General features: G+C 35.4%; 1 protein-coding gene across 1 annotated transcript in view; it reads right to left on the bottom strand.

Annotated features, from left to right (window-relative positions):
- Positions 1-7382: 7382 nt before the first annotated feature.
- Positions 7383-16669, bottom strand: part of LOC149801151 (sulfotransferase 1E1-like) — a 28972-nt gene continuing 19685 nt past the window's right edge. Inside the window, exons 5-6 of the mRNA XM_089955171.1 lie at positions 14099-14282; positions 7383-7612 (exon numbers count right to left, since the gene is read on the bottom strand). Of these exons, the coding sequence (XP_089811297.1) occupies positions 7452-7612; positions 14099-14282 (345 nt within the window). The 3' untranslated portion in view covers positions 7383-7451. The remainder of the gene's footprint in view (positions 7613-14098; positions 14283-16669) is intronic.

Below are 16669 nucleotides of genomic sequence, written 5' to 3'. Positions count from 1 at the left end.
ACGTTTTGAGTGCAAGTTTGTTCATAAAGTCACAGTACAAATTAAATCTAGACTCCCCATTTTTCAAATCATGCATTAATAAGATTTCGCTTAATTTCATATAAAGTAAGGCGCCAGCGTATATGATAATGTCGCTTCATTTGTCCAGATGTGTCTAACAGAAAGCTAAATGTTGAAAATAATCAATAGCCTCAAGGAAAAAAATAATACCAAGTGACAAATGCTTCTCAAATTACTCCTATGATACGTTCTAACAACAGACCCTGTCATACATACCATTAATCGATGAGTGTAACTTTGTTGGGGCATGCAAAATTTGCCTAATTCTTACGTTTCAGGGCTAGCAACTTCAGTTTGGTGCAACTTAGCAATGCAAACTATGGCTTGATGAATAGGAAAATATATAATTAGTACATTTACCAAAGAATATGGATGAGTGCCTTTTTGGACAGGAATAGCAGCCTAAGATCGAGGGTCGGGTGTGTAACTGTCCTGCAAACTGAATTCACATTCCACCCATGTTTCCCAGTTATCCAAGTTTGAAATGTTCTTGCCCAATTGCATTTAAGTAGAAGTACACTTATGATTTAGTGTTCATGAGTGGACATCATATTATATTGAAAAGAAACCTGGAAAGGGCCACTCATCATGTTTTGTATTCAATCCTGTCAATCCCAATTGCATTCAGTAAAAGTAGTTCTTTGTCATTCTATATACGCATGCCATGATCAGCTTGTGCAAGCAGACAGCACCTTCACTAAAGATCTGTGTCTGTCATTATTTTCTTTACTGTATGGTGCTAAATTTCCACACATGTTAGCAAAGAGCACTTTCTAAACAATCCACTCCAATCTCCAGTCCATATTTCAAACAAAATATCAGGTTCCAGACAACATGTTCTAAGTACAATTTCATTGCTAACTATAATCAAATCATAGGAACATGCCACTTTCATGATTATCTTTTTGTTCTTTATTCTTCAGCCAGTGGACATCAGTGGATTCACCACTTCCTTTTGTCCAAACAAAGTTTATTATCATCTGCCATCACCACCACTACCACCCCATCCCAAGAAATGTGTTACATGCTTGTAAAAATCAGTTTGAATTGAAGGGACATAACTCCTTTCTCACACTGACATTGAAAAAATGTACAATCATGTACTTTTTGAAAATAAGGGATTTTTTTTCCATAAAAAGAACTTAATTTCACATGAAAGCATGTCTTGTAATAAAGTAAAGGTGATCTAAATAGGTTTCCTGGCCATTACATGAATTGTTCCCATTTATACACATTTAGTAACATTTTGAATTTGGCTTTGTTTTCAAACTCCAAAAGTAATCTCAGTTAGGGAAAAACTACTTGATGCAGACAGTAAATGTTGACATGCATATGTGGATGACTTCATTAGATTTCATGTTATTTTAACTTCATTAGATTTCATGTTATTTTAACTTCACTAGATTTCATATAATTTGAACTTCATTAGATTTCATATTATTTTAACTTGGTTAGAGTTCATGTTATTTTAACTTAGTTAGATTTCATGTTATTTTAACTTCATTAGATTTCATATTATTTTAACTTCCTTAGATTTCATGTTATTTTAACTTGGTTAGAGTTCATGTTATTTTAACTTCATTAGAGTTCATGTTATTTTAACTTCATTAGATTTCATATAATTTGAACTTCATTAGATTTCATATATTTTAACTTCATTAGATTTCATATAATTTGAACTTCATTAGAGTTCATGTTATTTTAACTTCATTAGAGTTCATGTTATTTTAACTTCATTAGATTTCATAGTTTTAACTTCAGTAGATTTCATGTTATTTTAACTTCATTAGATTTCATATAATTTTAACTTCATTAGATTTCATATTATTTTAACTTGGTTAGAGTTCATGTTATTTTAACTTAGTTAGATTTCATGTTATTTTAACTTCATTAGATTTCATGTTATTTTAACTTAGTTAGATTTTCTGTTATTTTAACTTCATTAGATTTCATGTTTTTTTAACTTAGTTAGATTTTCTGTTATTTTAACTTCATTAGACTTCATGTTTTTTGAACTTCATTAGATTTCATGTTATTTTATCTTCATTAGATTTCATGTTATTTAAGCAGTTTTTCATTCTTTACTTCAAGGCAAAAGATTTCTTTTGACCTGTAAAATCATGTTTGAATGCTCACTACTAACATTCCCTTTACTTCACCAGGCACATAGCTATACCATTTTTCATACACAAGAATAGAATGACAAAGGCATTCCCACTGTGAACAAAAAAGAAAGCAATTGCATATACTCAATGTAAACACCGGTCATGAAATCATGGAATGATTTTTCTTAAATCAAGGTTGATTGCAATGCTAACAAATCATTAAATAATTGGACTGAAACATATTTTATGTTTTCTTCCTTGTCCAAATTTTGATATGCAGCTGCATATCTGCATATAGACAGCTATGTGACTGTTCACCTTGATAGATTTTCCTTTCCGTGTTTCACATACCAGTATTACAGAATAACTTTATCATGTTGGGGAGGGCAGATATGTGTTCTGTCTTTCAAAACCAAATTCCTTCACTTTCACCAACTATGCAATGAATGTTCTGCCAGATGAATGCATTCCAAAACATCCTATGTTTAGGAGTGGTTAATTTCAAAATCTTTGTTTCACATCCATAAATGTTTCTGCATCTAGCTAGCCTGTACATGTTGTTACTATGCAAATATATACATGTAGTTACTATGCAAATATGTACATGTAGTTACTATGCAAATATGTACATATAGTTACTATGCAAATATGTACATGTAGTTACTATGCAAATATGCATTGTATCCATCCAATTTTTCTATACCCTAAGTATATGACAGTAACACAGAGTTCATAGGCCTTGGGCATGCTTAATTATTTGGTGGTTAACTCTTTTATATAACTTTTTTTCAACAGTTAAGCTTTTGCATAAACTTTTCATGCCCCTGTGACTTTTACAAAGTTTTATTTGAGTGACAATTCGTTGTCATGTGATCCCCCTTCCCAATGAATAAAAGCTGTTTCCTAAACTGAAGCTTGCAGTGACTTCTCATGCTCCTGCAACTGTGTAAAGTTTAAACAGTACTGTTGGATTTTAATATACGCCCCATTCACAGAGAATAGAACTGCACCGTCACTAGGGTCTACATTTCTGGTACCTTATGTTTTTATATATTTTGCAGCTAGCTACATCTCATTAAGGAATGTCTGCTTAGAGTCTGGGATGTCTATAAAGACAACGTAATCACTTGGACCTACTGTTCCTAATCTGAGATTATTTAAAGCTTCCATTTTTGTTAGTTTAATTTTGCACATGCCAACTCTGAAATATAATATTTAGGTTTCATTTTGAAATCAACATCACAATAATTTGTGCAAATTACTTTTAATAACTTGTACTGCTCAAACCAATATTTTAGATCAATGAAGTTTGCATTTGAAGAAACTTGATGAGAGGAATCATCTAGAGAAGCAAACATGATGATGTCCAGAATAGGTCACTGTGCCATACTTTGTCCAATTGACAGCATTATTATCAAGGTTTGTTTTTACATCTGTCAATCAGCACAATTAGACTGACACTTAATAATGTATGAAATGAAAAAGAGATAATTTTGCTTTTGCCTCCAGAGGCAAAAAAATATTTCTTTTTCAATTTCTTACAACCAAAAAAAATGTGCAAAGAATCCATTCTTTTTTACCTTGATCTATTTGTGTCCACATGATTGTAGACAGTATGATGTTCCTTTGTAAAAAATCAACATTGTGTACAGTTTGGGTAGGGATGGTGATGGATGCATAAAACGAAAGAAAATTACTGTAAAGTAAACCATTATATGTGCTACAATAAAGAATAGCTGAAACGTACCACATTCAAAATGTGAACAAGCTAGTGTCAGTAGATAAATATAACAGAAACAATTCTTTTTCATCCTGAACACCCATTTTATCAATTGTTTCAGAGTTACGTGCCCTTTCTAATGCATTACCTCAGTAAATCAGTCAAAACAAAATAATGCAACATCAGATTTTAAGTTTCACTTATCAATTTCTTGAATAAATATTCTCTAATAAATTTGTTTTATATCAGTACAAAGAAATTCCTAAATCATCCACACATCAGCCATTTTGTTTACATCAGATTGTGTCCATAGACATGTTTTTTTTTTTAGGATAGGTCAAGGTTGACAAATGCTTGTAACAGTCATAACTTTATGTGAAAGTATGGCAGGGGACCAGTCTAGCAGTTACCTTAGCCAAAAGAATGATGGGGGACCAAGCTATGCGCATCCTAGCACTATGAACTATGGTTGTGATTTATGTCTCTTATTAATAAATAAAAATGTAACTCTGTACAATTTCAACAATCGCAGTAACAGTCCTGTACAAAAAAAAAAACGATAAAGCCAATGAAATGTACATGAGATCTTTGGAAATCTTTAGCAATTACAATCTGCTGGGAATTGATAGTGCAGGCTTTATCTTCTGGAAACCCAATATAATCTCAATAATTGTCATAATGAAAAATAATCTCTCACCAACATACACTTTTCTTTGCGTAGTTGACAAGAGGAATCTATGACCTTCAATCTGTGCAAACTTTATGACTTTTAAATACCCACTGCTCTATTAATTTATGACAGTTATGGGTAAGGTACATTTCTTACTTGGGGATAGGTGTTCAACTAGAAATAGTACAAGAAAATTTGTACCAACCTATAAATTCATAAGTGAATTTGGATGATTTTAGACCATTAATATAAATATCATTTTTAATTATTTTTTTTAAAAAAAAGAGTTAAATACTACAACATTCCACAAGCTATCATTTATAAGCACTGTCAACAGTAGTAGTGCGGTGTTGGGCAAATAAATCTCTTAAGGGTTTTACCATGCACTGGGATGTATCTTAAAACATGGAGAAAGTGCAACGGGTGTGCTGGCTTGGATAAGCTCAAGTGGAAGAGCGCCCATCTGGGAAATACTCTTTTTTTTCCTTTGCACACTTTCTTTTCATCTTTGTCCATCTTACATGAATAGTTTTGATCTTTTCTTTTGACATACAAAAATCACTAACTGGTTTTATTTTACTTGTGAAATACCAAACATAGCCTTTGCAGTCATAAACACAGTGTTCTCTTTCAAACTACTGTAAGTGTTTTCTGTCTCAACATATATTAATAATTAACAGATATTAGTCATGTGTGATCTCAATCTATCACCGTATTTATTTTGCTGTTGTTGTTGTTGCTGTGGGGTTTAACGCCATTAATCAGCACATGATAGGCTATGCATGGCGGCCAGTATTACTGGTGGAGGAAGAACCCGGAAAGAATGACCGACCCACGAGAAACTACTGGAAAGCTTTCTCACATACCCACATTAGCCGAATCCTAGACTCGAACCTACACAGAGGTAGATGACAGTAATCCGTAATGGAGAGTGCTTTAGACCACTTGACCACTCGGGGCCCCTAATTATTTTGTAATTTTGTAGTTGTTGTTGTAGGGTTTAACGCCATTTTTCAGCACACGATAGGCTATACATGGTGGCCAGTATTAATGGTGGAGGAAGAACCCGGGAAATCCCCGGAAAGAACCACCGACCCTTGAGAAGCTACTGGCAAGCTTTCCCACATATCCACATTGGCCGAATCCGAGACTCGAACCCATGCAGACAGAGGTGAGATGGCAATGATCCGTAACGGAGAGCACTTTAGACCACCTGACCACTCGAGGCCCCTATTTATTTTGTAATTTTGTAAATATAATTTGTACATCATCCACTTGCTTAGTTTAAATAGTAAATCCACAATATACTGGCTGGGATGAAAAAAAATCAGACTGACTAGTACAATGTGATCAATAAATTTTCTCCTTGGAAATTATACATCTTTCTGGAATTTAAAAGTTTTGTTTTTATTTGTAAATATTTGTTACAATTTTTCTTTTTCTCAATTCTCCATAAATTTACAGAGAAGACTGTTATTCATTAAATGAGATTAAAACCATAATTAGCTTTAGACTACTTGGGGCCCCACACTGGGAAATGAAAGACAATAAAAGATGATCACAATGCTCAACCACTACATGTCCTTTCCCAAAACAATTTTCATTGGTGGGGAGCAGAAAACAAAAACAACTGATGCCTTAAGTACATGTACTGATGTATAAAGCTGAGAAGAGTTACACCCCTTTTCTGCCAACATTAGCCTAACATTCACCCAAAGTTTAGCTACATGTAAAACCAATACACTGTGGAGTGTACAATACAGCAGTTCAAGACTGTCTGGAATTATATGTTTTGCACATTTCACATATTATAAAGTGTTGGCAATTATTGATTTAAATATGTGGATCATTACTCCCCCACTACTATGTAAAGTATACTTCAATTTTGGTAACTATTTTATGTTTGTTTAATAAAATCACTTGTAATTCAGACTAATTTGCAAATTATTCTCATATTATCAACCATATACTGATACCATACATCACCTGGAAGAAATGGCACATGTAGAGAGTTCACATGTGATTTTGTCAACTCAGTTTCTCAATTTTCAAAAGTGAGTTTTGCCACAATTTCATATGTATCTTTTAGGACCAAGGAAGTGATTATCTTCCATGCTGGCAAAAGCAGAGACTATTGTACTGTGTCAGGACAATGTTGGGCTAACATAACTAGTCTTCTGTGGCATTTTTATTTAGTGTTAGATCAACATTAGACCAACTCTGTAAATCCATCTGAAATTTTGCCAACTTTTCTGAATTGTCTTAAAGCCAGTTTTGACAAACTTTTACATGTGCTTCTGCTGCAAAACTTATGTTTATCTTTCATGCTTGGAAAGATAGAGACAATTTGCCAACATTAGGCAAATGCTGAGCTAAATAGAGCAACCTTCATTAAAGTGACTTTATTCTGAAATATATTAGTTAACACATATAAATATTCTATGTATAATTTAAATGTACACATGCTAAACAAACTAGATTCATGCCGAAAAATGTAACATTTACGCAACAGCATGATTTCCAATAGAAATCCAATTCTAGAAAGTTTGGGTTTAAAATTGGTTTGGTTTAAATGCAATAAATCCAAAATTGCAGGATTTTAGTTTTCACAAAATCTACTTGGATGCTGACAGGCTGATCCCCTGTTTTAAGTAAACCTAAAGTGAGGTCAGAAATCTTATCATGAAACAAAAAGACTGGTTGATGATACACATCTATAAAAACAGAACGCTGCTGGGGAGGGGGGGGTTTGCATTAAAGTATGAAATTAATGTATTAAACGCTATACATTTAAACTGATAAAAAAGAACTGAATGAATTTCATCTGAATTTTTGAGCAAGAGTATTTAATTCTCACAGAAATCCAAGGTGCTAAATGACAGCAATAATCATACAATCACACCATTGTCCGTCCTTCTGAAGGAGAGCTGTCCAGGACCGGGATTTTAATGTCATAATCAAAATGCAGTCCAGAGTTGTGGAACCTGAAGGAGATCATCTTGTTGATCTGCTCATTGGTGTCCTGATTGAAATGTGACCTCCAGTCTCCTACTTCACCTTTAAAAAAAACATAAAAATTTCAGAATTTAATTCTTGACTCGATGCATGCATTCAGATTTGGTAATCCTTTTTGTCATTGATATTCAACACTGCAATGGACTGACGCCCAGTCTCAAGCTGAGCTCTGTTTGATTTATTAAATGGACCAATGCCCAGTCTCAAGCTGAGCTGTTTGAATGAGTAAATGAAATGGTGCCCAGTCTCAAGCTGAGCTCTGTTTGATTTATTAAATGGACTGATGTTCAGTCTCAAGCTCAGCTCTGTTTGATTTATTAAATGGACTGATGTCCAGTCTCAAGCTGAGCTCTGTTTGATTTATTAAATGGACCGATGCCCAGTCTCAAGCTGAGCTCTGTTTGATTTATTAAATGGATCGATGCCCAGTCTCAAGCTGAGATCTGTTTGATTTATTAAATGGACTGATGCCCAGTCTCAAGCTGAGCTCTGTTTGATTTATTAAATGGATCAATGCCCAGTCTCAAGCTGAGCTCTGTTTGATTTATTAAATGGATCAATGCCCAGTCTCAAGCTGAGCTCTGTTTGATTTATTAAATGGACTGATGCCTAGTCTCAAGCTGAGCTCTGTTTGATTTATTAAATGGACCAATGTCCAGTCTCAGGCTGAGCTCTGTTTGATTTATTAAATGGACTGATGTCCAGTCTCAAGCTGAGCTCTGTTTGATTTATTAAATGGACCGATGCCCAGTCTCAAGCTGAGCTCTGTTTGATTTATTAAATGAATCAATGCCCAGTCTCAATCTGAGCTCTTTTTGATTGATTAAATGGACCGATGCCCAGTCTCAAGCTGAGCTCTGTTTGATTTATTAAATGGATTGATGCCCAGTCTGAAGCCGAGCTCTGTTTGATTTATTACATGGACTGATGCACAGTCTCAAGCTGAGCTCTTTTTGATTGATTAAATGGACCGATGCCCAGTCTCAAGCTGAGCTCTGTTTGATTTATTAAATGGACTGATGCCTGTCTCAAGCTGAACTCTGTTTGATTGATTAAATGGACTGATGCCCAGTCTCAAGCTGAGCTCTGTTTGATTTATTAAATGGACTGATGCCCAGTCTCAAGCTGAGCTCTTTTTGATTTATTAAATGGACCAATGCCCAGTCTCAAGCTGAGCTCTGTTTGATTTATTAAATGGACTGATGCCCAGTCTCAAGCTGAGCTCTGTTTGATTTATTAAATGGATCGATGCCCAGTCTCAAGCTGAGATCTGTTTGATTTATTAAATGGACTGATGCCCAGTCTCAAGCTGAGCTCTGTTTGATTTATTAAATGGATCAATGCCAATCTCAAGCTGAGCTCTGTTTGATTTATTAAATGGACTGATGCCCAGTCTCAAGCTGAGCTCTGTTTGATTTATTAAATGGACCAATGTCCAGTCTCAGGCTGAGCTCTGTTTGATTTATTAAATGGACTGATGCCCAGTCTCAAGCTGAGCTCTGTTTGATTTATTAAATGGACCGATGCCCAGTCTCAAGCTGAGCTCTGTTTGATTTATTAAATGGATCAACGCCCAGTCTGAAGCTTAGCTCTGTTTGATTTATTAAATTTACTGATGCCTAGTCTCAAGCTGAGCTCTGTTTGATTTATTAAATGGATTGAAGCCCAGTCGGAAGCCGAGCTCTGTTTGATTTATTAAATGGACTGATGCACAGTCTCAATCTGAGCTCTTTTTGACTGATTAAATGGACCGATGCCCAGTCTCAAGCTGAGCTCTGCTTGATTTATTAAATGGACTGATGCCTGTCTCAAGCTGAACTCTGTTTGATTGATTAAATGGACTGATGCCCAGTCTCAAGCTGAGCTCTGTTTGATTTATTAAATGGATTGATGCCCAGTCTCAAGCTGAGCTCTGTTTGATTTATTAAATGGACTGATGCCCAGTCTCAACCTGAGCTCTTTTTGATTGATTAAATGGACCGATGCCCAGTCTCAAGCTGAGCTCTGTTTGATTTATTAAATGGACCAATGTCCAGTCTCAGGCTGAGCTCTGTTTGATTTATTAAATGGACTGATGTCCAGTCTCAAGCTGAGCTCTGTTTGATTTATTAAATGGACCGATGCCCAGTCTCAAGCTGAGCTCTGTTTGATTTATTAAATGAATCAATGCCCAGTCTCAATCTGAGCTCTTTTTGATTGATTAAATGGACCGATGCCCAGTCTCAAGCTGAGCTCTGTTTGATTTATTAAATGGATTGATGCCCAGTCTGAAGCCGAGCTCTGTTTGATTTATTACATGGACTGATGCACAGTCTCAAGCTGAGCTCTTTTTGATTGATTAAATGGACCGATGCCCAGTCTCAAGCTGAGCTCTGTTTGATTTATTAAATGGACTGATGCCTGTCTCAAGCTGAACTCTGTTTGATTGATTAAATGGACTGATGCCCAGTCTCAAGCTGAGCTCTGTTTGATTTATTAAATGGACTGATGCCCAGTCTCAAGCTGAGCTCTTTTTGATTTATTAAATGGACCAATGCCCAGTCTCAAGCTGAGCTCTGTTTGATTTATTAAATGGACTGATGCCCAGTCTCAAGCTGAGCTCTGTTTGATTTATTAAATGGATCGATGCCCAGTCTCAAGCTGAGATCTGTTTGATTTATTAAATGGACTGATGCCCAGTCTCAAGCTGAGCTCTGTTTGATTTATTAAATGGATCAATGCCAATCTCAAGCTGAGCTCTGTTTGATTTATTAAATGGACTGATGCCCAGTCTCAAGCTGAGCTCTGTTTGATTTATTAAATGGACCAATGTCCAGTCTCAGGCTGAGCTCTGTTTGATTTATTAAATGGACTGATGCCCAGTCTCAAGCTGAGCTCTGTTTGATTTATTAAATGGACCGATGCCCAGTCTCAAGCTGAGCTCTGTTTGATTTATTAAATGGATCAACGCCCAGTCTGAAGCTGAGCTCTGTTTGATTTATTAAATTTACTGATGCCTAGTCTCAAGCTGAGCTCTGTTTGATTTATTAAATGGATTGAAGCCCAGTCGGAAGCCGAGCTCAGTTTGATTTATTAAATGGACTGATGCACAGTCTCAATCTGAGCTCTTTTTGATTGATTAAATGGACCGATGCCCAGTCTCAAGCTGAGCTCTGCTTGATTTATTAAATGGACTGATGCCTGTCTCAAGCTGAACTCTGTTTGATTGATTAAATGGACTGATGCCCAGTCTCAAGCTGAGCTCTGTTTGATTTATTAAATGGATTGATGCCCAGTCTCAAGCTGAGCTCTGTTTGATTTATTAAATGGACTGATGCCCAGTCTCAACCTGAGCTCTTTTTGATTGATTAAATGGACCGATGCCCAGTCTCAACCTGAGCTCTGTTTGATTTATTAAATGGACCGATGCCCAGTCTCAAGCTGAGCTCTGTTTGAGTTATTAAATGGACTGATGCCCAGTCTCAAGCTGAGCTCTGTTTGATTGATTAAATGGATCAATGCCCAGTCTCAAGCTGAGCTCTGTTTGATTTATTAAATGGACTGAGGTCTAGTCTCAAGCTGAGCTCTGTTTGATTTATTAAATGGGCTAATGCCCAATTTCAAGCTCTGTTTGATTTATTAAATGGACCGATGCCCAGTCTCAAGCTGAGCTCTGTTTGATTTATTAAATGGACTGATGGCCAGTCTCAAGCTGAGCTGTTTGATTTATTAAATGGACCAATGCCCAGTCTCAAGCTGAGCTCTGTTTGATTTATTAAATGGACCGATGCCCAGTCTCAAGCTGAGCTCTGTTTGATTTATTAAATGGACTGATGCCCAGTCTCAAGCTGAGCTCTGTTTGATTTATTAAATGGACCGATGCCCAGTCTCAAGCTGAGCTCTGTTTGATTTATTATGTAACAATGTCTGTGGTATGTTGCATGCTATGAATCGGCTTTTTACTGGTTACCATATAACTACAATGAAGTTGATTAAAATGCAAAGTGCACAAATCCTAATCTGTCATTGCATAATATGCTGGCTGATCTATGTCTATGATGTCTGCAGTTCTACCCAACTTCTAAGTGATTCTATAAGGTAACTAAGTCTGTCACCTTGGTTACGCTACAGAAAACATACAAATTGACACTCTCTAAACTTCATTATCTTTCACCAAATCTTCCTGAAATATGAACCAAATATTATTCTTTCATTATGTGGTACAATTTTTAAAGAAAATGCTACGCTAATATCGTTAGTTATCTATTATTTCAAGACCTGTCACTGAATGGCAAACACACTAATCAAGACAAAGAGTCACATGTTAAACACTAAAGGTAAATGTTAAAAGATGTCAAACTTGGAAGAAAATGCTTGCACACGATTTCATTAACAGGAACAATTTTAAATTTACTGTCTTTAATTAACCAAAATAATGAAACAATGAAACACTCACAAAGATGGATGCATTTTCTGCACTGAAAAAATTTCACATACCTTGATTTCTGTTTAAACCATACCATGTGTTTTATTAGGTGTAACATGGGTGTTTCTCATGTCTGTATTTATTAGGTCTGATATGGGTGTTTGTCATGTCTGTGTTTTATTAGATCTACAATGGGTGTTTGTTATGTCTGTGTTATATTAGATCTAAAATGCATGTTTGTCATGTCTGTGTTTTATTAGATCTTAAATGGGTATATGTCATGTCTTTGTTTTTTTAGATCTAAACTGTAATTTAATTGATTAAATATAATTTGAGTAACACAGTGCATCCTTCTCTGGCCCCTTGTTGGGCCCCTCTTTGTCTACAATGGTTGCTCTGCCAGACATGATGTCCTTGCAACCAGCATTTGTTAATAAGCTAGTAACTAAATTTAGATATGTTGTCTTGTTGAACCAATCAGATGACCGAGTTGGAGCACGTGATCAAACATTATGACAGTTGTTTGAGGCATTCATACAATAATCCAGATGCCTGTAGAGATGCATGCTTTTCAATGTCGGAGCTGCATTTACCTTAAAATTATCTGCGGAAAGAAAAACCTGCATCCCCTTATTCCACCATGTCATTTATTTGGGGCATTACCTGCATAGCATACTGTTCCAGTTCTGTTCTCTGGCGCCATTGCCCAAATCCGTGCATTCACAACTTTGCTTGAACCCCAAGTTTGTCAGTACTTGAATATACTCAACTACTAGGCCAAGTATACTTCATACAAGGTGGATGTATGGAGTATCGGCGGAATAGACTTATCAAGTTTCGGTTCTCGTTGTCGCCATATACCTCGTATCATCCCCTTGCAGCTCCACATACAGGTGTCAGACACTGTTCACAACCCAACAAACTCCCCAGAGTCTCTCTTCCTGAGGTATTCCTATGGAACATGGGCCATTGCCAAGTTTCATGCATTCACAACTTTGCTTTTGAACCCCAATTTGTGTCAGTACTTAAATGTACTCAATTATTATGCCCATATACTTCATACCCACTTCCTACAGTGAATGTATGGAGTATCGGCTGATGTTTGTTATCATGGCATCCTCAGGATCAGACTTGTTGAGTTTTGGTTATCAGTGTCCCTATATACCTTGTATCAGCCCCTTGTGGCTCCACATACAGGTGTTGGACACTCTTCACAACCCTACAGACTCCAACAAGTCTCTCTCCCTGAGGCATTCCTACAGAACAAAAAATTCAGAGTTTGGCTGGTGCAGTGTGCTGTGACAGGACTTGCCCCCGTTATACCAAAGAATATATTATGTGTACAATAAAGTGTCTATTGAACCTATGTATTGTGTGTTATTTAAAATGGGTGTTTGTCATGTCTGTGTTTTATTAGATCTAAAATGGTTGTTTGTCATGTCTGTGTTTTATTAGATCTACAATGGATGTTTGTTATATCTGTGTTTTATTAGATCTACAATGGATGTTTGTTACGTCTGTGTTTTATTAGATCTACAACTTGTGTTTGTTATGTCTAAGAATAGATAATGCTAAGATTACTTATAGCCAGTCTCCACTGTATATCACTGTTCTTTCAATCAAGGGTATGACACCCCATATATAAAAAACAAAAGACTATAAATTAGGATGAGGTGGAGGAAACCAGACCCAGTTAATGAAACATTTTTTAAGCAACTCAAAATCGATAATGCATTGTACTGAAGTGACTTGTTCCAGTGGAAAAAAACTTGAAGGATTTCATCATACTGAAAGTTGACTGTCTTGGAGATAAATACAAAAAAGATAACAAAACTAGGAAACAAACACATGGTATGTTTTACACTGTCATTTGGTATGTCAATAACTGTGAGTAAAAGTAAAGAAAGGCTGAGATCTTTATGGCATATATCACTTTAATTCATTAAACTAGGTCAAAGTGAAAATATTTTGGAATTAGATTGCTTAAATCAATACTATTTATTGCTAAACAGATGAAACACAAAACCTTGGCAATGGCAATATCAGTACAGGAATATATTAACTGACACCTTTTAAGTTAACAGCTACACAACAGAAAGATTAAATAGAAAGTTCAGTCATACCTTTTCTCATGAACTGTGATTCTGTCAGGTCCAGTATTCCAAGTTTTGTGCCCCAGGAGAAATTGGTACTGTCATTTTTTTTCATATTTTCAAACTGACAGTGGTAAGCTATCTTCTTTACATCCAAATTGGACAAAGGCTTGTCCAGAAAGTCTGCAATCTGGCGAATAGAACCCTCTAAATCCTGCAACAAGAAGATGCCAGATTCTCTGAATATTTTAGGTACAGCCTAAAGTTTGGGTTCAGACTTCCAGTTTCTTAACTAGAATCTGGGACGGATTTTAAGATAACATCGAAAAGTGAAATTTCATATTTAAGTGATTCAACATTTATCCAGTGACAATTGTGAAATAAGGGCCATCGGTTGATGAGTGGTCTAAAGCACTCACCTTTACCACTCACTGCCAACTAACCTTCGTCAGTGTGGGTTGGAGTTTCAGGCTTGGTCAATGTGGACATGTAAGAAAGCTTGCCAGTACCTTCCCATGGGTTAATGGTTCTACTAGGATTTTCCGATGTTCTTCTTCCACTAGTTATAATAGCCACCATGCATGACCTATTTTTGCTGTAAAATGGCATTACATCCAAATCAACAAACAACAAGAGAACAATAGTTGATGAAATGCAAATTTAAGTTCTAATCATCAGTGTAAATGAAGACTACTGTCTGAATACATTTTCAAGCCCTTAATATCAATTGCTATTAAAAATAATAAAATGTTTACCACACTTTAAATCTTAACCTCAAGATGAGTCCTGAGAGTGCAAATTTGAATGTTTCAGCATATATGGTCAAAAGATAAGGAATGGCTGGATTAAGATGAGAACATTACACAGTGTAATTACAGTATGGAGTTTGCAAACAATTGGTAGGGAGGCCAGAACAAACACTATATGGAACACAAGTGCAAGAGGAGAAAGGAAACATGGATTCGTTTTTGGAATTGCACCCAGATTATCTTGAGAAGCATGGGATGTGAATCTGTGAATTGACTGATGATTGATGATCTAAAGCAGTAGTTCCTAAACTTTTAAAGGTCACCATCCCCTTGGTAATCCTCAGCACCCCTCCTTCCTTACCCCGTAAAATGCATTATTCAGCGTTAGAGCATCCCTCGGTAATCCCACCACCCACTTTGGGAACCGCTAATCTAAAGCAAAATCTGTACTTGTACAAGATCTCCGTAAGATGACGCTAGTTAACAATAAAAGTTGTGTTTCATATGATGATGCTAGCTAACAAATAAAGGTTGTGTTTTGTATGATGACGTTAGTTAACAAATAAAAGTGTGTTTTGTATGATGACGTTAATTAACAAATAAAAGTGTGTTTTGTATGATGATGTTAGTTAACAAATAAAAGTTGTGTTTTGCATGATGCTGCTTCTTAACAAATAAATGTTGTGTATTTCATAAGATGACGTTACTTAACAAAGAAAAGTTAATGTAATCTATATATATATATATCCACCATGTTGTTTTTGTGTGTGATTTTATCACTTTTATAACAAACCTTTTATAGTATTCTTTGCCTCATATAACTTTTTGTGATGCTATATAGTGTTATAGTGCAGGTGCACCAAAAAATCCACAATCAATCAATCAACCTTACTGTAACATTTATGTACATGATGCAAAAAGTTTATATTGGACAGACATGGGCATGGATGATCTACATCAACTAAGAAACTATGCAATAGCTTACGAACTTGAAATTACAATTTTTTTAAACATAAAAACTTACTATTCAATGGTCAAACTTCAAACTGATAAACATGTTGCTGAAAGGTGAATGCTTCAGTTTAAAGAAATTTCTTTAAGAATTATCAGCAAACTTGCTGTGCAATGTGCTATAATCAATTCTCATCAACTTCTGCTTTTTCTAAGTGATGCCACGTTCCATGTGAAAATTACACCTAAATAAAAACATAATTAACAGTGTTGTGTATATTTAATTTGTATTATTTGCTGGCTTTTCTTAATGATTATGTGTTATGTATATTTAATTTGTATTATTTGCTGGCTTTTCTTAATGATTATGAGTTATGTACATCTGTAGTTTGTACTAAATCTTGTCCACGATCAAGTTAATGGTGCACCTCACCTGTGACATTTATTTAATAAACAACATAATACATAGCTAATAGTTCTCTACAAGTATGGGTTAATAATTCCTATCATTACAACTGGAGGTAGACAGGTTTATTTGAATCCAGGACAAAGGATTTCACTTGGAAATTAGAGAACTTGTTGACAACTCTGAATGTTTTATAAAGGAGACTGACCTACATTCTGGCTCTATTATTGTGTCTTACCTTTTTATGTAATGCTGTTTAGCTGAAAAATTACCCATTCTTGCTTTAACATCTGATGCAGAATCAATGCTATTGTTGTGTAGAGGTTTTAGTCGGGGGGGAATTCTTTATTCAAATTATTATTCACTAGAATAACAAAGTGCTAAATAATATTCTTGGACTAATACACTGATTTGGTATTATAGTGAATTCAGACAAGAACATTTTGGATTGTATTATTATGATACATCAGTATATATGATTGTGATAAATCAAAA

This window comes from Sinohyriopsis cumingii, chromosome 4 (assembly GCF_028554795.1).
Source record: "Sinohyriopsis cumingii isolate HCF-2022 chromosome 4, ASM2855479v2, whole genome shotgun sequence".
Lineage (NCBI taxonomy): Eukaryota > Metazoa > Mollusca > Bivalvia > Unionida > Unionidae > Sinohyriopsis > Sinohyriopsis cumingii.
Note: the sequence above shows the minus strand (reverse complement) of the source record. Positions and strands in the feature narration are given on the sequence as shown.